We start from the raw sequence: 25,017 nt of genomic DNA on the forward strand, positions 1-25,017 counted from the left end.
ATTGTAAAAGGAGTTAACATTCTGATGACCTATGATCAGTTATCTTGGATTTATACACTAAATAGTTCAGCAAAAAGTTCCTTCAGACTCAAGCCACCTATGACATTTTGGTTCAAAAATCTCTTCCTCAATATCGATTCTCCATTGTCACTTCCAAGTCTAAAAACTAACCCCCTAGGAGCTAAATCGCAGAAAATGCAAAGTAGTCTTTCCAATATTACTGCCAAACCAATCAGGAAGATTAATATTACTACGATCGCCATTCAACAAACTATTTACATAGTAATAACTGTGGCGCGATAACTCATGATGCCTGCAATAGCAGTTTATAAGTATCTTTCGTGTACTGATGAACTGAGTAAGAACTAAGTTCAGAGAGTAGTTAGTACAGAGCCAGTGAAACGGTAAATAATTTGCCCGTGCCATGAGATCTTAAGGGTACGCTAAGATTCTCGGCGAACAGAAACCTGGTGTTTTCCAAGAAGAATATGCACACCTGAGACTTTTCTTCGCAGCTAACTAGGCTGAAAGCAAGAGGAAGGCAATACGTGCAGAACCCCAGACAAGCAAAAGTGCTACTCACCAGCAAACAATCCGAATTCACTTCCGACTTGGGATCCCGCAGCAGGTTGTCGATTTTTTCAAATCGAGTCTCAAAACTGTCCCCAGTCGACATGTTGCTGCTACTGTGACAATACCCTTGTACCAGCACCAGCCCGGAAAGCAATTTTCAACCAACTTCCTCCGCGGTGGGTTCGCAGCCGCGGGGCTGAGGAGCCGGAACCTCAGGGTCGCCAGGTGCGCCCGGTTCCCCCTCCTCCCCCTCACTGAGGGGACCTCCGCTCTCCAGACCCCGGGCCGGGGGCAACAGCGACCCACAGCCGCTCGGACGCCCAAAGTCGCATCCCACCCGGCAGCCCCTCACGATGGCCGACAGCGCCGTCGCCGCTAGCCTCGTCGCTCCGGCGAGGTGCTTCAGCCTAGCGGGCCCCCGCCGCCGTCGCCAAGGAGGGGTCCCCGTCCCGAGATGGGCAGCAGGGGGGAGAGAAGGAGAAGCAGGGTGGAGACTCCCTCGGGGCAGCCGGGGAGGGAGAAGAGGAAAGGCGAAAGCGAAGGGCGGGTGAGGAGCTGTGCCAGCTGCAGCCGCCGCTCGGGCCACGGGCCCGGCCCGCTCCGCTCAGAGGCGCTGGGGGCGGTCTAGCCCCGCATCCCCGGCTCCACTTGGCCCGGCCCGACGCACCGATCCGTCTCGGCCAAGAGCTGGTACCCGCGGGGCAGTCTCACTCTCTCATTTTGTCCCGTCGCTGCTGGGGCTGCTGCTACGGTGTCCGGCGGGGCAGGGCGAGGTCGGTGCCCGATGGAGACTTAGGAGAGGACAGGCTGGAGAGCCGGCGGTGAGGAAGACGACAGCCGGGTCCCGGCGGCTGCTGATGGGGGAGCTTCTGGGAGGGGCAGCGGTCGCGGCTGGGGAAAGGGCGAGTCGCGGCGGCGAATGCCTGGGGGGGGGGTGGGGCGAGGGGGGCCGAGAGAGACTAATATGTCCGCCTTCCTGTTCAAACAAACGGAGACCGCCGGCGCGGACTGCGCATGCGGGGCGCGGACGGTCGGAAGGGGAACCAGCCGGCCCCGCGCGCGCGCACTCTGGCGCCTCCGCAGGGCGGGGTGGGGTCGGGCCGCGCCGGGAGGGGCGGGGCGCGCGGGCTGAGAGGGCCGGCGGCGGGGAGGAGCCAACGGGGTGTGGCGGAGCGCTCGGTCTCGAAGCGGTTTTGGAAATCGGGTCCGAGGCGGAGCTGGGGCTGCTTCTTTCTGCTCCCTGTCCTGGCTGCAGCCCCAGCTCTCTTTCCTCTAGGCTGCAGCCAGTCGGGAGGCTTCTGGCAAGGAAAGAGTGCTTGTTATTCTTGTTATTGTTATTATGGAGATAGGTTCGTTCTTGGCAAAATGCCTTTTCGTCGGCAAGTGCCAGCATTTTAGCACAGTGGAGTTGGGTTTTCAGTGGTGCTCCATCCTCAGCCCTCCGTGAACTCCGCAGCGTTTAACCCGTTTACTATTCAGTGGGAAAATGACGAAGCACTGCAGTACTCAACCCTCCCAAGCCGAGCGTGTGTGTCAGGGGAGCATTAAAACATTGACTTTGGAAGAGAGAGTCAGTAGAAGTCAAGCTCAATTTAATTTTTTTGAAAAAGGAAAATAATCTCCTAAAATTCTTTTTAAGTCATTCCTACTAGTTCTTTCACATCAGTAACACCCTCCCTGCACTTCTCTCCTAGATGCGTAATGCTGCCGTTTCAACTTCAAACATTCAGTGAAACTTAGAATTGTGACTTTATCAGAACTAATGTAGGACATGAGAATAATGGGCATTTCCTCCTAGTTCAGTTGCTTCATTGACTGTGGTGTGAGAGGAGGTGAAAGACTTGTTACTCAACCTGCTGATAAAGTAATGTTCTTCACTGCTTTCGGCAGGAAATCTACCTTAATTTATTTCTAATCAATCTTTATTTTTGCTCAGAGGTCAAATTAAGGATCTCTAGAAATAGAAAACGTGGATATTTTACCCCACACTGGAAAATGCTATAGATGAACCAATTGTCTTTCTATATAAAAAGCATCGTACAATATCTCAGTCCACCAACCTTATGTGAGTCAGAGTTAGGAAAATATTATATTGTTTGAAAAATGTCTATTTCCATTTTATTAGATACAAGAAATATTTAGATATAAAATCCACCATATAAATCAAGATAGGAAGTAAGTCTTCACAAAAATTGTAGCTTAGACAACTAGACAAACTTCAGGTATTTCAATAAATGCCTTTGCAGTGACTTTTCTTGGCTCCAGTATTTTAAGTCATGTGAATTAGATTTATTTTTAAGCATAGGGCTTAAAATAAGTCTGGCAGTTGCTCTAAAATACATTTCCTAAACCCTGCTTGTCCTTTTTTTTATTACCATTTTTAGGTATCCTTAGGAATTTTGTTGTTTCTCAGAGAACTGTGAACATTATGTTGCTTTTAATTTGGACATACATGAAAAAGTACAGGTAGCTAAGACAATACATGAGTGGCATTGATAAATTTACGTGGAAGTGATAACCAACCCCACAGAGCTATTGGAAATACATGTAGGGTCTATATATTTTACTTATCTACAAGACTATTCTGATGATTGTAACTCACCAATAGTTGTCTTTTACGGTAAGATAGATGGAATCTATATCAATTTTTTTTTAAATAAAAAGGTCCTCATCTGTAATAGGGTGGAATCATATAACATTAAAGTTCTCTTCCAGCTTTAAAATTCTATTGTCTAATTGTGACTAACTCTTCGAAAACATTGTGAATATTTGAAATCACTCTTAAAGTATGTTAACATTTTTTTTTTTGAGATGGGGTCTTGATTTGTTGTCCAAGCTGGAGTGCGGGGACAAGATCATAACTCATTGCAACCGCAATCCCCTGGGTTCAAAGTATCCTCCTGCCTCAGCCTCCCAAGTAGCTGAGACTGTAGGTACATGCCACTACACCTGGCTAATTTTTTTATTTTTTATAGAAATGAGGTCTTGCTATGTTGCCCAGGTGAGTCTCAAACTCCTGGGCTCAAGCATTCCTCCCACCTCACCCTCCCCAAGTGCTGGGATTACAGGCATGAGCCACTGCAGCTGGCCAAGAACATAATATTAATTTTACAAAGTGCTTATTACCATATGCTAGGTCCCACTCCATACACTTTGTACATAATATCTCTTTAAAACTACACCATAGATGGGGAAACCGAGGTGCAGAGAGACTACATTACTTGCTCAAGGTCCTGAAAGACACAGATTGGAACAGACTCATAACTACATCACTACTGACTGTACAAACGCTATCTAATCCTAATTCAGTGAAAAGTATTTAACAATTGTATTTTTTGCATTCACACAGATTTAAATGATTCTGTGTAAAAGAGTTATAGAATTTGCAGTGTGATCAGTATGATTACAGCCACTAGGAAAAGATGTGAAATGATTTTAGCAGGTCAGAGTAAAAAGGGCCTGACAATGCTCAGTAACACTGGATTGACTAGAGTTTCTCAAACACTGGGTCCTGGAACCAGTGGCAATCCTTGGTGGGATTTTCATGACTTGCAGCAAAATGAGAGGAATGAAGACATAAGTTTTCATAAAGTAACCAGATCTAATTTAAGACTGTCCTTAAGTCTGCAGTTCTCTTTCCTACTGTTTTAAAAAATTAAACATATTTCCTTTGAGAAGCAAGAGTAATAGAAGATGGCACATTTTTAAGCTTAGTCTGCAGTTAAAAAAATTACAAAGTTGATTCCATGCAAATATATAGACTAAATTAGTTATATCTTAATATTTCTGAATTTTGGAATTCAAACATCTGGAAACATTTAGTTTAGATGAGACTAATGCTAAAATCTAATGAGGAGACTGCAGTGCTGAAAGAATTTGAATGAGGCATATTTGGGAAAGATCATGGAAAAATCAGAAAGATTTGGGTGTAGACTTCTGTATAGTAAAATTGTAAAAGACAATTAAGTTGAACATTCCTTTGCTTTTGGTTATTTGATAGGAAATAGACTCAGTTTAGTGTTTATGGAATTTCTTTCATAAACATTGACTTGGTAACTAGCTTCCAAAGATGGCCCCCAATGAACCATGTCTCCTGGAATTCACACCCTTGTGGAGTTCCCTCCCACGCTGAATCTGGGCTGAGAACTTGTGACCTGCTTTAACCAGTACAGTGCTACAAAAGCGGCACTGTGCCAATGTGAGGTCTAAGCTTTGAGAGTGCCTGGCAATTAACAGTTTTGTGCTCTGGAAAGTCAAATTAAACTGAGTTCACCACAGTGTGAGGAAACCCAAGGTAACTAACCATATGAAGAGACCACATGGGGGACAACTGAGGAATCCAGCAGATCTTGAGAACAGAGACCCCAGACTTATGGCCCATTCCAGCAGCCCCCAGCCTTTGATAGCACATGGGGTAAAAACAGCTTGTCCCTCCAAGCACTGACCATACAGCAGAATCAGGAGCAAAGTATAAAAAGGTTGTTGCTTTGAGCCACTAAGTTTTGGGGTAATTTCTCAGCAATAGATAACAAAAAAGATGGATTTCAGGAAAAGAATTATTCACAAGTAATTATGTAGAGATATAGATTGGGAACACCTTTTATACTTTTTTATGTTACCCATTATACAAGGAAGCTGTCCACAATAGAGCATTGTATTATAAAGGAATGATATGTTAATGTCTTTACTTCAACAGAACTTCTGTCCAAAAGAAATATAAACACTTTTTAAACAAATTAAGGAATATTTTCAGCTTTTAAAAATTATTATGAAGTTATCATATTCTCACATAAACACATTTTACCTATATTTTTATATTTCCTCAGTTTAGAGCATAATCATGTCTATTCGGTCTCAAAAACACAGCAAAAATGCAGGTACAATTGCACATCAATTGTAATTTGGTGCCATAAATTGCATGTTATTTGAAAAATGCATACCACAAATGTGTTAAGAATGTGATATGGCTAAGTTCCTATAGAAATCTTTGCTAACATTTCTAAGAAAGTATGATACTTATTATGTTTAATATAACTTTCCAAAGGGCATTACATTTTTTTAACATAAGGCAACTTCACTTGATTCTGAACAACTTTAGTGAACAGAAAGTTGTGCAAATTTAGGCTCGGTTCTTTTAACAGGTTGGTTTTATATGACTAATGTTTACCCATAAGTAGTTTATATGTACATATTTTTCTAGATCTGAGAAGTGAATAAAGACCATGTTCCTTTACCTAAGAGTACTCCTTCTGAGATCAACCAAGCTTGTCTTTTCTTTTTTTTTTCTTTCCCCCACAGGACATGCAGGCTTGGGAGTAAAATGTATTTTGACATTTTTAGAACTACTACAGCCTTGGTGTTTCCTAGGTAGAGTTAGGGATGCAGGCATCTATCAAGATTGCAGCAAGGAAAAGTGTAGGGCAAGCTGTGAGCAGAGAGTACCCTTACGGCTTCTCCTGACTCACCCTGGAATGCCTTCCTCTAACATCTGTTTTTTATTTCTTAGAAGCTGCTATTCCATTCAACTGCAAAAATACTTGCATTGACCCTAGAAACAGAATGGAGAAATAGAGGGAAACAGATTTTTGTAAAACCATTATTTCTCTGCTTTATGTCATTGCCATCATGGGGACCCTATGGTTACCTCACTCACAAACCCAAGCATGCAAAAAGCTGGGTGTTACAATTTATTCCAGGGGTGGGCTGTTATGTTTGTGGAACCCCTGAGAAGAGATGGTGGGTGTGTGATCATAATAAGAGAAGGAAGCCCAGATCAAGGAGATAATAACAGATACACATAGCTGGTTCCATATCCTTTCTCATTTTTTACAATAGCTTTTTATTCAAAATTCTCCCTCCTTCCCACTGAGTTCCAGGGCCAAGTGTGCTTTCTGACACATTGCTTTTTAGGTTCTTACATCTTCCTCTTTAAGGCTCTTAAATTGGTGAATTGTCTTTTTTGGCAATGACAGTCTCTTCACCCAGTATCTACTTCTGTTTTTTATTTGTCACAATTTTTATCACTCATCTCAGTCCCAACTTTAAGACTTCCATACAAACACTTGGAAACAGAAAAATGTTTCTGACATTTCACCATTTTCCCCTCCCTTCCATCATTCAAATATCCCCTGAAATATAACATCCTCCCTAAAATCTCTATAACTGGAAGAGAGGCACTCATTCCTCATACCCACCCATCCGTATATAAATGTTACCCATATACACTGTATATATTCTTTCTTAATAACCATGATACCTTATGCCCTTTACCCTTTTTTATTTGCAGACAGTGTAAATACTCTGCTAGTTTAATTTATACATTTGTTTTTATTTATGTGTTCCTGTCATTGCTGCCTCATACATTCCCTAGGGCATTGGCTAGGACTTTAAAAGCAATAATCATGTTTTTCTTTTCATTATAAAAATAGCACATGCTTATTTTAAAATTTTTGGAAAATATGGAAAAGTAAGCAGAGAACAAAAATCACCCATATTCCCACCACACAATTACAATCACTGTTGATGTTTTTGGAGTTTTTCTTTTAATCTTTTTTTTTTTTGCCCTCTGCAAACATTTGTTTGTTTTACATGCTATATGTATAATTCCTGTGTACAGTTTTTTTCCTAGGTTACATAATCTTATAAGTATATTTGCCCTAAATGAAACTTTTAAAAACATGCATAATGTTCCATTCCATAAACTTACATTACTTTGTTCATCTGTAAGTAATGTTACTATAAACATCTTTGTGTATAAAGGTTTTTTAAAATTTTAAATTTCCTTAGAAGTGATTCTCAGCTGTGAGTCAAAGCACTTTAAATACTTTTGATATATTTTGCCAATTTTTTTTTCAAAATGGTAATATGAGTTTACACTGCCACTATTAATGTTTGTGTGCCTTTTTATCATCTTTTCCCCAGCACTAGGTGTGTCATTTACGTCTGAGCTCACTGTTGTATTAATTTGCATATCTTTGCTTGTTATGAGGCTGAATAATTTTTATGTTTTTCAACTAGTTGTTTTCTTCTTCTAATGCATTAATTTATGTTCTGTGCCTATTCATTGATTGAATTAGAATTTTTCTTATATATGATACTAACTTTTCTTTTATTAATTGCAAATTTTTACCAATTTTTGATTTACGTTAAAATTTTGTATGTATTTTTGACAACCAAAATGTTTACTTTTTAAACTTCTGTCAAATCTGTTTGCCATTTTTATGTTTAGAAAGTCATTCTACTTTCCAAAAGTTTGAAATATATTTCCTTCTATTTTCTTTTGTCCCCTGCCCCACACCCTCCTTCTATGGCTTGGTTTTCCATATTTTGTTTTCATTATAATTGAAATGATTTTGATATATTGAATAAGATGAGAGTCTCATTGTACTTTTTCAAACCACTGAACAATTCTATTAACACCATCTATTCCTTTTCCTCTTTTTTTTTTTTTTTTTGAGACAGAGTCTTGCTCTGTTGCCTGGGCTAGAGTGAGTGCCATGGCGTCAGCCTAGCTCACAGCAACCTCAAACTCCTGGGCTTCAGTGATCCTCCTGCCTCAGCCTCCCGAGTAGCTGGGACTACAGGCATGCGCCACCATGCCCGGCTAATTTTTTCTATATATATTTTAGTTGGCCAGATAATTTCTTTCTATTTTTAGTAGAGACGGGGTCTCACTATTGCTCAGGCTGGTCTCAAATTCCTGACCTCGAGTGATCCACCCGCCTCAGCCTCCCAGAGTGCTAGGATTACAGGCGTGAGCCACTGCGCCCAGCCTTTTTTTTTTTTAAAAAAAAAGACAAAATCCCACTCTGTCGCCAATGCTGGAGTGCAGTGGCATGATCATAGCTCACTGCAGCTTTGAAATCCAGGGCTAAGCAATCCTCCTGCCTTAGCCTCCCTGTAGCTAGGACTATGAGTGCATGCCACCAAACCCAGCAATTTAAAAAACTATTTTGTACTAATGAGGTCTCACTATGTTACCCAGGCTGCTGGTCACAAAACCAGTTATATGCTTTTTAGAAAAACTTTTCAAGTACCTCCTTACTCTACCTTCATTCCATTGCCATTTTAACTGAAAATGTTTTAAATTTATAACTTAATTTGGAAAGAAATATGTATGGTATTACATCTTCCTAATCTGCAACAAATAACTCTTATTCAAAAATTTAAAAAATATTTCTTAATCAAATTTTATGGATTTTTATCACCTACGCCACACATATTTCTCACTGAGATTGTTTCTGGATATGCTAAGAATTGTGTTGCCATTCCAAATAGCATCTTTTTTTTTTTATTATTTCATGATTATGGATACAAAGGAGTATTATTGATTATGATATATTTAGCATCTTTTACCCAGCCATTTAAAGCCAAACTCCTATTGTATCTATAAAATTCTGTTAAATATTTTGAAATTCTTGCATATATTTAATAACTACCATATTTTATTGAATGTAAGACACCATCAATTGTAAGATACACAATTATTTTGTATACCACCAAAGGAAAAGACACTAACAAACTATGACAAACTATTGATTTTGAGATGTATCTCAATTTCGGAGTTTAAAATATGGAAAAGGGCTAATCTTAGATTTGACAAAATATCATATATATCTAAATAATGATCTGATTTCTTTCTTACCAGTAATCATACCTCACATCTATTTCAGGTCTCAGTGTCTTAGCTAGAGCAATAGAAGTAGACAACAGGTATCCTTGGCTTTTGCCAGTTCTCCTTAGAAATAATTCTAATTTCTTAGAAATAATTAGAAATTATTTCCTTAGAAATAATAAGCATATGTTAACTTTTGATTTAAAATAAGTAATCTTGGCCAGGCACAGTGGCTCACGGCTGTAATCCCAGCACTTTGAGAGGCTGAGGCAGGAGCATCACTTAAGGCCAGGAGTTTAAGACCACCCTAAGGAAGAGTGAGACCCCACTCTACAAAAAATAGAAAAATTAGCCAGACGTGGTGGCACACACCTATAGCCCCAGCTACTTGGGAGGCTGGGGCAGGAGGATTGCTTGAGCCCAGGAGTTTGAGGTGGCAATGAGCTATGATGACACCACTGCACTCTAGCCCAGGCAACAGACTGAGACCCTATATTAAATAATCATCATCATCATCTTTATCATGTCAAGATAGTGTCTTTCTATTCACTGATGTATTGACATCAGTCAAATACTAAAATCGTATCTACTATTAATACATGTGCTTTTATTTCTTTACCATTTTCCCTCAATTTTTAGTGTCATTTTTTAGACTTAAATTTAGTTAAAAAGGAAACTTTATACTATTATGGAAGATGGAAAAACAGAATCACTTTCCATAAATGGAAGGCAACCATAAAAATAAATAACATAAAACAATGTTGTAAAATTCTGTTATTTACTATTACTTGCTTAAGGCCCTGAGCCTAATGGCAACTTTTTGGAGGGGAAAAAAAAGGACATTAGCAGGTGTTAAATATTAGAGCACTATGGCATGCACCTGTAGTCCCACCTACATGAGAGGCTATGGTGGGAGGATCATTGGAGCCCAGGACTTCAAATCCAGCCTGGGCAACATAGTGAGATCCCATCTCTTAAAAATAAATTAATAAATAATAACATTAAATTAAAAAGTAATATTGTAACAGGGTTATCCAAAGCAAAGCAGAAAATTGCATTGGTAACATCAGCCCATGAACAGGACCAAAACCTCCAAGTATCAGAATCAGAAAAGTTGAGATAAATAAAACATTTTTAAAAAATGAAGTATTGAAAATATATATATAGTGTACCAAACTCAAACTTTCTTCTGGTTGTAATTAGACTACAGAAAGAATTGAAATAGAATAATGTTCTCACTATAATTAAAACTCTACTGGGTCTTGTCTAAAATCATCTATCCAATTTGTTTTTGAAACTTTGTTAAGGATGTGTTTAATATTTTATCAATTGCTTATTTTGTATATGTTCAAGTTATTGTATTGCTTTTGTTTTACTTAAGCTAATGACTGATACATGCATCATATAAATAAAATTTCTAATATTATTCCTAATATGTTACCCTTGTAGTTCTAGAGATACACACATGTTCATTCTAATATACAGTTGAATTCTACTTTCTAATAGTTTATTTAGGATTTTCGTATTTGTATTTATAATTGTATTACCAGGTTTTAGGGATTTTGTTGTGTTGTTGCAGGAAACAGAAACCAACTTAAGCCAATTTAAGCAAGAGCAGAAAGTATCGCTGGGCATTATGAGTGATTAAAGCCAGCCACTAAGGATGAACCAAGGATGCTCTGTCAGTCTTTTCAGGCCTAAATCATTCTCACCTTTGCTTCTTGTGAGTCTACTTTATTCTTTTCCCTATGTCCATAAACCAACTTATGCTACTTTTCTCTGCACATAAGCCAAATATAGCAACTTCAGTATGATACACATATAGTGTATTTTAAGTACTAATGGAGGTTTAGAAGTATTTTGTTCCAATCCATATTTTGTAATTTTTTTTCTTTGAAACACGGTCTTGCTCTATCTCCCCAGCTAGCATGCAGATATTTTTTCTTTAGACCTCACCTTTTCCCCCCTATCTTCTCAACTTTGAATTGGAAGAAAAATATCTAGGCCCAGAGTTTAAAACCGGTAAGGTACAGAGTTTTGCTATTTGGTTCCTTCACCATCTAACTTAGGTACTGGTGGACTCTTCTCTAATATTCTGTGATTGGATATGCAGAGACTCTATCCCAGTTTTTGCAGCTTAACAGGCATTTATCTTGTGTAGGTTTTTATAAATGAAAAAACTAACTTCCTGATTCTCTATTAGAAAGAGGACATTTAACCTAGAGAATATCATTGTATTCATCCTTTAATGACATTGAGTGGGGAAAGAAAGCCCTATCCTTTCCCCAGCCTGTACCACCTTTATTGTTCCTCTACCTTTGCCTCACCTGAAATTCTTTACCTTTGAGAGGACTGCATGTCCCAAGATCTCCATTCTCTTTAGCCTAGCCTCATTATGCACTGGGAATTGTAGGAACTGAATTGGCTAAAAGGGGCTGTTAATAACAGGGCTGTTTCTGACCACTCAGAAATCCGTTTTCACACAGTGGAAGCCATGGCCGTCTAGCTTTCTGGTTAACGAAGCTCTGTCTTCCCTAACTATGAGCAGTCAGTAAGGGGAATGATATGACAGGGAATTCTTTCTACTTATTTTCCAGCTGTGTTTTCCTGATCCGAAAGGTGCTGTACACATCAGATATCACTTCTGTTTCTGAATTTGGCACTAGTGAGAGTTTAGTAATAGAAATACTTCCAGGAATCTCCTCTGTGTTTGACTTTTATCCTTTTTTCAGGGGTTGTCGTGCATTTTCATTTTTTCATACTACTTCATGAATATTTATCAAAGGTTGGGAGAAGAATTATTAGGTGTGATTATTACTTAGCCACTCTCCTAACCCTAAAGTGCAGGTCCAAGACTGTTTAACATATTTTATGTAATCTGTGTGTTATAAACTACTCAAGGAAGAGCCTCTTCTACCACTAGCCTAATGCCTTAAATCTAATATTAAAATAATTTCTTTGTATTTAATATTTGCCATTCTCTGGAGCCTCTTATAAAAAGCAAATATTTTCCAAAGGGGTAAAATAAGTCAGTATCATCTTGGCTTGTTAATTTTAGGTCATCAGGCAAAACTGGTTTACTCTGGCAGTGAGGGAGTGAAGCATAAAAGCTGATGGCAGCTAATTTTGCATTTTCTACTATTCAGACAAGCACTTTAAATGCCAGGGAGCAGGAACTCTTTGAGTGCTCCGAAATGTCCCTAGTGTCCCAGGCAATCCCTGAAGAGTCATCACTGCTTCTTATTTTGTGTGTCAGCTGTTTTACAAGCATCAGAGGAGAAGAATTGGAAAATGCAATCACATATTGCTACTGCTGATCTATCCAAGGCCCTTTACTGTAAACTGGTGGCTTTCTTAGATTTGTTTTGTTTTGTTTTGTTTACCAATGTAAACCTTAGTTGTTAATCTTAGTTGAATCGTCTAGTCCAATATGAAAAACAGATAAAAGTGGGCTGCTCTAACTGAAGCAGGGTCTAATAACACAAGTCCACCCATACCCCACTACTGGACTGCCTATAGTTCTGAGTAACATAATTTCTAAATTATGATCCTAGACATCACTGAAGGATGTTTGTGCAAGGCTACTCACTGAAGAAGAGGTTGAGAAAAGATATCAAGACATCTCAACATAACTAGAATGCTTGAGTTCTTACTTTGGTCAGTTATTTTAAGAATACACTTGATTAGTATTGTCTATACCTAGCACTCTTACCCTCTTCCTACCCCAGGCAACCACTGAGAGAGTTCCATTGCATTGTGTGATCTCCAAGACCTCATCCTTCCATCATATTAATTTTTCATATCCTTACAAATATCCTCAAAAAATTTTTTTCTTACATCAAATCTCAAGATGTGACTGACAGTTCTGATCAAGATGGAGTATATCTACCATGGCCTGTCTTTCCTGCTGATTACAAATAAAAACTCTGGACAAAATACAAAAAAAAAAAAAATTACCTGAGGACTCTTAAAAGTTAAAAAAAAAAACCAGGAAAATTGTAGAGTGGAGTCAAAACTTGAAGCAACATATATGAGGATGAGTCTTCTTTTTTTCCCTTTCCCCTGTGGCTTTGCCCCAAGGGCATGCCTCAAGTGCAGAACTTCTCAGCAACAAGGATCCAGGCAGTTAAAACTCTCAAAAGAAACCTCATCTTTCTGCACAGAAGAGCTGGAGAAGGAGGCTTCTGTGTGACAGAGAGTACAAGGAATTCTGAAGAGAAGTGAGTTGGAGAAGTTGATGCCTTAATAATATGTAAGAAACTACACAATATGGAAGAAACTACACAAGTCCTAAGTTTATCCTTGACCTGCATATCCATGGGGCACACCCAAAACAACATAGCAAAGGCTTTGAGAACGGAACTAAGACTTAAAGCACCACTCCAGTCTCGTACTAACTTCTTAGAGAGATATATGTTGAACAGGCCCAAAGCAACTTTGATTAGGCTTTGAAAACTGTACTGAGATTGGAATTACTGCCCATAGAAAGTGATTTTTAAAAATTTGTATTTTGAAGCTGAGTTGATTGCCTGTTAAAATAATAAGATAAAACAAAATAAAGTAATAATAATAATAAAGAATAATGTCCCTTAGAGGATTTTAACAGGACTCATATCCACACAACTTAATATTCAAAAAGTCCAAAGTACAATTCAAAATTACTTGATAAACAAAGAACCAGGAAAGTCTGACTGATTCTCAAGGGAACAGACAATTAATAATGGCCAATTCCAAAGTGACACAGATGGTGAAATTATTAGTCAAAGACTTTAAAGTAGACATAATAACTAAGCTCCCTGAGCTAAAGGTAAACACATGTTAAATAAAATAAATGGAAAGATATAATTTCTCAGCAAAGAAATGAAATTATTAAAAAGGAATAAAATAGAAAATTTAGTATTAAAACATACAATCTCTGAAATTTAAAATTTACTGGATAGGTTCAATAGCAGAATGAAGATGACAGAAGAAATAGTCAGTGGATTTGATAGATGAATAGAAATTATCCAATTTGAAGAATGAAGAGAAAAAAGATTGAAAAAAAACTGAACAAAACTTCAAGGAGTCATACAACTACATCAACTAACATTTGTAACATTGGAGTCCTGTAAAGATGTTGGTACAGGCCAGGTATGGTGGCTCACACCTGTAATCCCAGCACTTTGGGAGGCCAAGGTGGGAGGACCTCTTGAGACCAGGAGTTCCAGACCATCCTGGGCAACATAGCCAGAACCCATCTCTATAAGAAAAATAAAAAAATTAAATGGGTATGGTGGTACATGCCTGTAGTCCCAGCTACTCAGGAGGCTGAGCTGGAAGGATTGCTTGAGCCCAGGAGTTCAAGGTGAGCTATGGTCATACCACTGCATTCCGCCCTGGGCTACAGAGCAAGATCCTGTCTCTAAAAAGAGAGACACAGAGAGAGAGAGAGAGATTGGTACAGAAAAAACATTTGGAGATAATGGCTGAAAACTTCCCAAATTTGACAAAAGACATTAACTTGCAGGTTCAAGAAGTTCAGAGAACCTGAAATTGAATAAACTAAAAGAAAAGCACACTCAAATACATTATAATCAAACTACTGAAAACTAAATGTAAAGAAAAATTTCTTATAAGCAGCTAAGGAAAAATGACACATTACATATAGGAGGAAAATGATGTTAATGATGTTGGATTTCTCATCAGAAACCATGCAGGCCACAGGACAGTGGAACAGCATCTTTAAAATGATGAAAGAACCATCAAACTACCATTCTATATCTAGCAAAAATATCCTTCAAGAATGAATGAGAGGTATAATCAGAGCATAAACTCCAAATCTTGATAAAATTAGTAGCCCTGTTGAGTTTCTAAAAAAAAAAAAAAAAAAAAAGAATGAAGGAGAAACAAAGATAGTCTCAGATGAAGAAAACTAAGAAAACTGATAGCTAACTAAAAGAAATGCTATGGGGAGTTCTTCAGACTGAAGGAAAATAATACTAAGTGAAACCTGGAACTTCAGGAATGAATGAAGAACAACAAAAATAGTAAATTCTGGGTAAGTATAGAAGCCTGTTTGCCTTTTTCTTTCTTTTTGGTTCTTTAAAATTGCTGAAATAAAAACTTTAACATTGATAAAATTTGTAATGCATGTAGATTTAATACATATGACAACCATAACACAAAGGGAGGAGGTTGAGGGACCTATATGGTTGTAAGACATCTACATATTACTTAAATAGTAAAACATTAATCTAAGTAGACCCTGAAATGCTAAGCATTTCATTGTACTACCTACAACAGTTGTTCTTAACTGGGGAGGGAGACATTTTTCACTGCCATAACTGAAGGGAGGGGTGTGACTGGCATCTACCAGGTAGAGGTCAGGAATGTCACTAAACATTGTACATTGCACAACACAAAACAAAGAATGATCTGGTCCAAAACAATCATCTGGCTCAAATTATCACTAGTGTTAAGACTGAGAAACCCTGCCCTAGAACAAGCAGACAGGGGAAGTGGGAGAGAGAACCAAAAAGCAATAGATAAAATAGGGTGAAGTACTAAAGGTATTCAAACAGTCCAAAAGAAGGCAGAAAGGGGAAGGGATAATAGGGAAACAAAAAAGCAGACAAGACAAATAGAAACTACATAATAAAATGATTGACCTAAATCTAGCCACACCAATAATTACATTGAATGTAAATGGTCTAAACATACCAATGAAGAGATCACAATTATTCTATTGGCTTTAAAGAAAGATCTACATGCTGGCCTCAAGAAAGCCTGTTTAATTACAAACACTTAGATAGGTTAAAATTAAAAAGATAGAAAAAGATGTACCATGCAAACAATAATAAAAAAAAATTTGGAGAAGACAGAAACAGTCCTAAATGGACACACACCAAACAACAAAGTTTTGGCTGGATGCAGTGGCTCACGCCCATAATCCTAGGACTCTGGGAGGCCGAGGCAGGAGGATTGCTTGAGCTCAGGAGTTTGAGAACAACCTGAGCAAGAGTGAGACCCTGTCTCTACTAAAAATTGAAAAATTAGGCGGGAGTTACAGCACAGGCCTGTAGTCCCAGATACTTGGGAGGCTGAGGCAGGAGGATTCCTTGAGCCCAGGAGTTTGAGGTTGCAGTGAGCCACGGCGACACCACTGCACTCTACTCAGGGCAACAGAGCAAGACTCTTGTCTCAACAACAACAAAAAAAGGAAAACCAAACAACAAAGTTCTAAAATACATGAAGCACAAAAAACAAATCTTGACTAATTTAAATAAGTTGAAATCATACAAAATACTTTAACTGACCATAATAAAATTATATTAGCAACAAACAACAGAAAGTAGTTCTTTTTTGTTTTTGCATATGGATGTCAAACTGATTGCTAGTTGCTGAAAACTGTCCTTTCAACCTTTAATTTCTCTGGCACCTTTGTTGAAAATCAATTGACCAATTTTATGTAAGTTTATTTCTAGACTCTCTAATCGATTGATCTGTATGTTTGTCTTTTACCAATAGTATGCTGTCTTGATTACTCTTGCCTTATAAAATTTTTGAAATAAAGTAGTATGGTTACTCCAGCTTTGTTTTTGTTTTTGTTTTTCAAAATTGTCTTGGCTATTATAAGTCCTTTGTTTATCCACATTTTATTTTATTTTTTTAATTATTTTTAGAGATGGGGTCTCTCTTTGTTGCCTTGGCTGGAGAGCAGTGACTATTCACAGGTATGGTCATAGCACACTATAGCCTCAAACTTCTGGGTTCAAGCAATCCTCCCACCTCAGCCTCCCAAGTAACTGGACTAAAGACATGTGCCACTGTGCCTGGCCATGTAAATTTTAAAACCATCTTGCTGATTTCTGCAAAATACCCTGATGAGATTTTGATTGAGATTACATTAAATCTATAGATCAATTTGGGAGAATTGACATCCTAATATTATAATATTGAATCTTCTAATCCATGAATACAGTATGTTCTCTATTTATTTAGATCTTCTTTTATTTCTTACATCAATAATTCAGGATTTTTTGCACATATTTTATTATATTATACCTAAATATTTCATATTTTTATACTATTGTAAATAGTAATCTTTTCAAATTTCAATTTCTAATAATTGTTGCTAGTTTATAGAAGTACAATTAATGTTTGTATATTGACCTTAAATCTTGTGACTTTCCTAAATTCACCTATTAGTTCCACTAAATGTTTTATACATTCTTTGGGGTTTTCTATTTAGATGATCATGTTGTCAGCCAGTAGAGACAGAATTATTTATTTATTTATGTATTTTCAATCTGTATTCATTTTATTTCTTTTTCTTGTTTTATTGCACTGGCTCAGCTCTCTAGTACAGTGTTAAATAGAAACGATGACAGTGGACGTCCTTCCCTGCTCCTTGGGCAAAGCATTCAGTCCTTCATCATTATGTTAGCTATATGGTCCTCTATTAAAATGGGGAATTTCCTTCTATTCTTGGTTTAATAAACATTTTAGAAATTCAAGTGTGGATGTTTTTTCTGAATCTATTGATATGATCATATATTTTTTAAAATTCTGTTGATATGGTAAATTATACTGATTTTTAAATGTTGGTTTAAACCAACATTCCATTCCTTGGATAAACCTCCAACTTGTTATGATGAAGTATTATCATTTTTATAAATTGCTGGATTCAATTTGCTAATTTTTTTTTGAGACAAAGTCTCACTCTGTTGCCCCAGGTAGAATGCAATGACATCATTGTAGCTCACTGCTACCTCAAATTCCTGGGCTCAAGCAATCTCCTGCCTCAGCCTCCTGAGTAGCTGGGACTACAGTTCATGCCACCACACCCAGCTAATTTTTCTATTTTTAGTAGAGATGGGGTCTTGCTCTTGCTTAGACTGGTCTTGAACTCCTGACCTCAAGCAATCGTCTCACCTCAGCCTCCAGGAGTCCTAGGATTACAGGCATGAGCCACCCCATCCAGCCCAATTTGCCAATATTTTTAAAAGTTTTTGGTGTCTATGTTCATATTCTCTCTCTCTCTCTCTCTCTCTCTCTCTCTCTCTCTCTCTCTCTCTCTCTCTCTCTCCACCCTCCCCTCCTTTTTTCTTTCCCTTGTCCTTTGGTTTGTTTCACTATCACAGCATTGCTATCCTCATACAATGACTTGGGAGATGTTCCCTCCTCTACTATTCTGGTAGAGTTTGTGTAGAATTGTTATGATATCTTTAAATGTTTGGTATAACTTATTAGTGGAACCTGGAATTTTCTTTTTTGGAATTTTTAAAACATAAATTCATTTTCTTTAATAGATACAGAGTTTTTCGGGTTATCCCTTTCTTCTTGAGGGAGCATTGTTAGTTTGTATTTTTCAAGAAATTGTCTATTTCATCTAAGTTATTGTATTTCTGGGAATAAATTTTTTCATCATATTTACCTATCGTCCATATACTGTCTGAAGTGTCTCCAGTGATGGCCCCTCTTTCATTCCTAATATTGGTAATTTGTCTTACATCTCTCTCGACTTGGTCAGTTTGGCTAAAGGTTATAAACTTTACTAGAGCTTGTCAATGAATCGACTTTTGGTTTCATTGTTTTCTCTATTACTTTCTTTGTTTTCAGTTTCCACTATTCTCTTTATTATTATTTCCTTCCTTCTACTTGTTTTGCATTTATTTGCTCCCCTTTTTCTAGACTCATAAGCTGAAAGCTTAGGCTATTAATTTTATACCTTTGTTTCTTTCTAATATGAACATTCAATTCTGTAAATTTTCCTGTAAATACTGGCCACAATCCACAAATTTTGATATGTTGTGTTTTCATTTTCAGTCAATTGAAAATATTTTCTAATTTCCCTTGAAATTTTTTTTTTGGTACATGGCTTATTTAGAAGTGTGTTGTTTAATTTCCAAATATTTGAGGATTTTCTTGATATATTTCTATTATTTTCTTGTTTAATCCTATTCTGGTCAGATAATATTAGTATATTGTGTATATGCTTTTTTTCCCCGAGTGATTTTGTTTTTTACTTTGGCAAACTATCCATAACATAAAATTTACCATCTTAACCATTTTTAAGTTTACAATTCAGAGGCTTTAAGAGCATTCATAATGTTGTATAACCATCATCACTATCTATTTCCAGAACTTTTTCATCATTCTGAACAGAAGCCCTGTCCCCACTAAACAAGAACTTACCGCTCCCCCCAGCCTCTTGTAACCTCCAGTCTATTTTCTGCCTCTGTGAAATTGCTATTCTGTGCATGCTTTCAATTCCTTAAACTTGTTAATATTTGTTTTATGGCCCACACTGTGGTCTATCTTGGTAAAAGTCCCATGTGCATTTGAAAAGATTGCATGCTCTGTTGATGTTGGGCAGAATATTCTACAAAAGTTAATATGGTCAAGTCAGTTGATAGTATTGTTCTTTTAGGCCCCACTAATTTTTAATTAAATTGTTCTATTGATTTCTGAGAAAGAAATGTTGATGTCTCCATGTATAAATGTGGGTTTCTCTATTTTTCCTTTAGTTCTATAGTTTTTGTTTCATATATTTTGAAGCCCTATTGTGAGGTGTATACATATTTAGGATTCTTAAATCTTTTGGTGAATTACCCATTTATAATTATGTAATGTCACACTTTATACATAATAAAGTTTGAGCATCCCAAGGCCAGGTGCGGTGGCTCACGCCTGTAATCCTAACACTTTGGGAGGCCGGGGGCAGGTGGATCACTTGACCCCAAAAGTTTCAGACTGGCCTGGGCAATAGCGAGACCCTCTCTCTACAAAAAGTTTTTAGAAAGTAGGTGAGTTTGGTGGCGCATGCCTGTTGTTCCACCCACTCGGGAGGCTGAGGCAGGAAGATCACTTGAGCCCAGGAGTTTGAGGTTGGAGTGAGCTATCATGATGCCACTGTACTCTAGCCTGGGTGACAGAGTGAGACCATGTTTCAAAAAAAAGAAAGAAAAAAGCAAGGTTGAGCATCCCTAATCTGACAACCAAAATTCAAAATACTTCAAAATTTGAAATTTGGTGAGTGGTGACCTGATGCTACAAGTGAGAAATTCCACACTTGACTTCATGTGATGGGTTGTAGTCAAAACGTAGTGCACAGCACACATTTATTCAGGATGCCTCCTCATCCCTAGAGGACACACTTCCTGGTCCCTCAACTGCTTATGATGTTTCTTCTCACCTATAAAAATAAAATGCAGTGTACAGTAACCTTTTAGTCAAAACATAGCATCGCAGGTTGAGACTGAAAACCTGCTGTTGTTTCTTGCTGCTGCTGTTTAGCTGCAGATACAGGTATCCTGGTGATGCTACTGTTCTGCTTAGTTACCCTAAACACATTATTTTCCGCTGTGTCAATGTTATGTCATATTTTTTACTATTAGGTACTTATGTGTGAATAAGTGGAAGTAAATGATTGTTTATAGGTAGCATATAAATTCAGAGTCAGGAATGGTGGTCATGTCAAACAACCACACATTGTCTACATGGGTGGCTGGGATAGTGACACCTTTTTCTGATGGTTCAATGTATTTAAATTTTGTTTCATGCACAAAATTACTAAAATTATGTATATAATTGCTTTCAGGCTATGTATATGAGGTGTATATGGAACATAAATGAATTTCATGTTTGGACCTAGGTCCCATGCCCAAAATATCTCATTATGTATATGCAAATATTCCAAATTTTGGATAAAGGGTACTCAACCCGTACTTCTTTTTCCAAAACTCCTACAGTAGGAGATTTAGAAGTACTCCATCTAACATTCCCCAGTCACCTATCTTAATCTAATTTACTCAGAAACTATAGTAGTTTACATGGTTCAAAAAACAAAACTGTTAGACTTACAGAACAACTTAAGAGCTGTGTAGTGACTGAAACATCTAACCTCCAAATACAAGGCAATCTCATATTAGCAAAAGAGAAAAGTTTTAGAAAGTGTTCTATAGTGGCTAGTGGAAATAGTTAATTGAATGAAGTTTGAAATCTTGTATGGAACCCTCTGCTGTGTTTTCCCTTACATTTTGGAACCTCTAGTCTGTTTCCTTGTCTTATATTCCATCGAAACTAATGTTCTCCCAGCCAACATCAGTGGGACTGAGCCTCAGTGTGACCCTAATGCCAGAGCGTACACACTCCCACTCCCTAAATGCCAACCTAAATTCCTGAGGGAGCCAGGATCGACTTGATATCTATTTCTGGATCTCAGAATAGTGGAGAGTTTTGTTAGGTTGTTTTTAGTCCTAACAACGCAGCATAAGCCAGCATAGCTTGCAGTGTAATTGCTGGAGGAAATAGTATCCCTCGCTACCTATTCATGGCTGTTATTTCCCTGGCGTGGGCCTTAAAAAAAAATGCTACAAACCAGACAACACCCTTACTGCTAAAGAAAGGGAACCCTATCTTTGGTGAGATTTGGCAGAAGAGTTACATAATGAAAATGGGGTGTATACTTTCTAAATCCCAAATTTCTCTTCTAGTATATGTGGATTATGATAATGCCTCAGAGGGTTGTTGTGAGCAACAAATAACTGATAAGAAAGAATTTAATAAGCTTTAAAACTCTAAGTAAATGTTAGTTATTAATTTGCTTTTTATATGCTCCAATGTGATTTATCACCTTAATAATTTAGTTTTAATTGGAAAAGTTGATACTTTAGTTTGTATTTCTTTCAAATTCCTTATTTACTTTATGAGAAGAGGCAGATGGTATTTCAGCAAATTATTTTTAAAAGTCCTTTATCCTTTATATTTACTTCTCTGCTTTCTATTTTCAACAAGATGATCAAATCCATCCACGTTATTTTCTATGAAGCCATTTTCATTTGCAAGTATTTTAAGTATACAAAATATTTCCATGAATGTACATAGTACCTCTTATCTTTTAAAGACTAAATTTGAAAAGCTAAAAATCTTTCCTCTGCTATTTCTGAAATATACTGCCCCTGGATACCAATCTTCAAGTTCTCAGAATTCATATCCAATCATCACTACAGCTCAAGATATATATATATATCTTCTGTTGCAGACAAGGCCACTTGCAGATATAGCCTCACTGTTTAATGAGCTCATTAGTCTATGCAAAGCATAGTTTTAAAGTCTGCACACAAGGTATATGTTTTTTTTGAAGTATGTGAGGTTGACAAAAATAATTAAAATATAATAAGTTATATTTTAAATTAATTTCCTTAGCACAAATTATACTGAAATTTTTTTGCATTATTTAGAATAATTTAAAGATTTTAGTATGCTTTAGCATCATCTCTTCAAACATCATGTATCTATATAAACATGACCATTGATAGAAGCTGTATGAAATACTACTGAAAGCACATCCAGCAAAATTTTTTTTTTTTTTTTTTTTTTTTGAGACAAAGTGTCACTTTGTTGCCGGGCTAGAGTGAGTGCCGTGGCGTCAGCCTAGCTCACAGCAACCTCAAACTCCTGGGCTTAAGCGATCCTACTGCCTCAGCCTCCCAAGTAACTGGGACTACAGGCATGTGCCACCATGCCCGGCTAATTTTTTGTATATATATTTTTAGTTGTCCAGATAATTTATTTCTATTTTTAGTAGAGACGGGGTCTCGCCCAGGCTGGTCTCTAACTCCTGACCTCGAGCGATCCACCCGCCTCGGGCTCCCAGAGTGCTAGGATTACAGGCATGAGCCACCGCGCCCGGCCCAGCAAAATTTTTTTTTAAAAAAGTTTTCCAAGTCAGGTTGCCTATTTGGGGTTCATTTTTATCAAAATTTTCTTTGCAAATACGAAATGTAGAAAAGTTTCAGTTTTTGATGGTCTCAGTTGCTTGCGCTCTAAATAAACAGGAGTGTTATGTATTTTGCACTAACCAGGCAATTGGGAGAGGAGGAAATACATTCACAGTGACTAAGAATTGGCACTTGTGAAAGACAAAAACACAGATAAACATTTATAAGTATATGAATTATTCATATTTATAAATATGAGAATTCATATTTCAGTTTCTGAACGAATACGAATATTCATTATTCACTTTCTCACTATTAAAAACTAATGACCAGATGTTTAAATTGAAGCACTCCAAAAGATCAAGAAGTACTAAAAGTACATTTTGTATTTTTTTCATAGTTAAGAGAAAAATACAGGTATTTCACTAAGATATTTATTTTAGACTTCACAACTTAAATGGAATAAAACATCAGAGTGGGCATTGGATGAGCATAATAATGATTAATATTTATAATTTTAATGAGTACGTATTACTCTCATCAATATTTATTAAGCCCTATGTGCCTGTCCAGTTCTGCATTTTGTCTGATTAGCTCATTTTACTCATCATAACCCACTGACATGTCTCCATTCTACAGATAAAGACATTGAGCCTCAGACTATGAATTGATTTGTGACATGTCAGGCCACTAGTATGGGACAGAATGTAATTTTAACCAAGGTCTGTGAATTTGCATGTGTTTATGTGTATTATGCTTGTGTGTGTTAATATACCAGTAAGGACTGTGCTATTTTCCCTTGTATTAGAAGAGGAAGCTAGAAAAATTTCCTTTTCTACTGTCAGGTATAAGGAACTAAAGATTTATATAATTTTTAAGGATTTTCAAAAACATATGGTGTATGTATTCACATTGTGTATCTCATGAGTGTATCCATGGCTTTTTTTTTTTTGCCTCCTTGAGAGAATATGGTTATCTTCTATTTTGATAGAAGTGTGTTATCCTTCTACATGTATCCTTCTATAGTAACTATCATACTACATGATGGAAGTATGAAAAAATTTTGAAAAATCCAAAGCATCTCTGAGTGGCTAAGAAAGCAAGTTTAGACATGCTATAAAACATCCTAAATAACTCACAAAGAGCAGTTTTAAACTTATTTTTGACACTTTAATATTTTATTTTATTTTTTAAAATTTATTTTTAGAGATGGGTCTTGCTGTGTTGCCCAGGCTGGCATGCAGTGGCTGTTCACACGCAGGCGCGATCATCACAGGCTGCAGCCTCAAACTCCTGGCCTTAAGTAATTCATCCTCCTGCCTCAGCATCCAGAGTAGCTGGGACTATAGGCATGCAATACCACATTTGTTAATACTTTATTTTTTATTGAAACTATACATTTACCTGATTTTTAATGTCAAATAGTTTTGCAGGGCTTATAATAAAAAATAGTGGCCTTTAGATCTCTCCTAGTAAGGCCATGAGAGTGTGGCTTTCAGGGATCGTAACTGACAGCCAGCTGTGGGCTCTGAAATCTACTGCTGCATGGACCCTGGGGCCATGCTTCCCACAGGCTGCACCTAACCAACAACTGAGTACCACAGGCAAACTAAGAAAGCCTCATTCCTGGAAGACAGGGCTCCTCTGGCCGGCAGCTTTTGTTCCAGAATTCTGTAGTGGGCTTGCTGAACTTTCCTTAGAATTGCACTGCAGACTATGAATTTTCCCTCCTGCTTTCAGAGAGATTTGCATGGAGGTCTGATGGTTCTCCAAGCCCTACCCAGCTCCCTCTCCATGTTCTCTCACATCTACTCCCTTCTTGGCATCTGCTTCTTAAAGGACCTAGATTAATATACATCCCACGCATAATTTTTGGTTAGAGCAATATATATTATTTTAACTGTGTTAAGTATTACATCTAATTCATATAGCATATTATGATTGCATTTTTCATAATTTTTGTTTATCTCCTAGTTAATTATTGCCTTATTTATTTGTTTAATTTTTTTTTTGTATTCCTATACCATTTCTTACCCAATAAATTCACACACATTGGCTTATTCATCAATTTCAACTTTTTCTTGGAGACATCCCTCTTAAAGTCGGCCATGCTCCTGCTTCTTTTTG

General features: G+C 37.4%; 1 protein-coding gene across 1 annotated transcript in view; it reads right to left on the reverse strand.

Annotated features, from left to right (window-relative positions):
- The window catches only part of ROCK1 (Rho associated coiled-coil containing protein kinase 1), a 139,307-nt gene extending 137,686 nt beyond the window's left edge, over positions 1–1,621 (reverse strand). Inside the window, exon 1 of the mRNA XM_045527986.1 lies at positions 584–1,621. Coding sequence (XP_045383942.1) covers positions 584–676 — 93 coding nt within the window. The 5' untranslated portion in view covers positions 677–1,621. The remainder of the gene's footprint in view (positions 1–583) is intronic.
- Positions 1,622–25,017: the final 23,396 nt, after the last annotated feature.

This window comes from Lemur catta, chromosome 16 (genome assembly GCF_020740605.2).
Source record: "Lemur catta isolate mLemCat1 chromosome 16, mLemCat1.pri, whole genome shotgun sequence".
NCBI classification, from domain to species: domain Eukaryota; kingdom Metazoa; phylum Chordata; class Mammalia; order Primates; family Lemuridae; genus Lemur; species Lemur catta.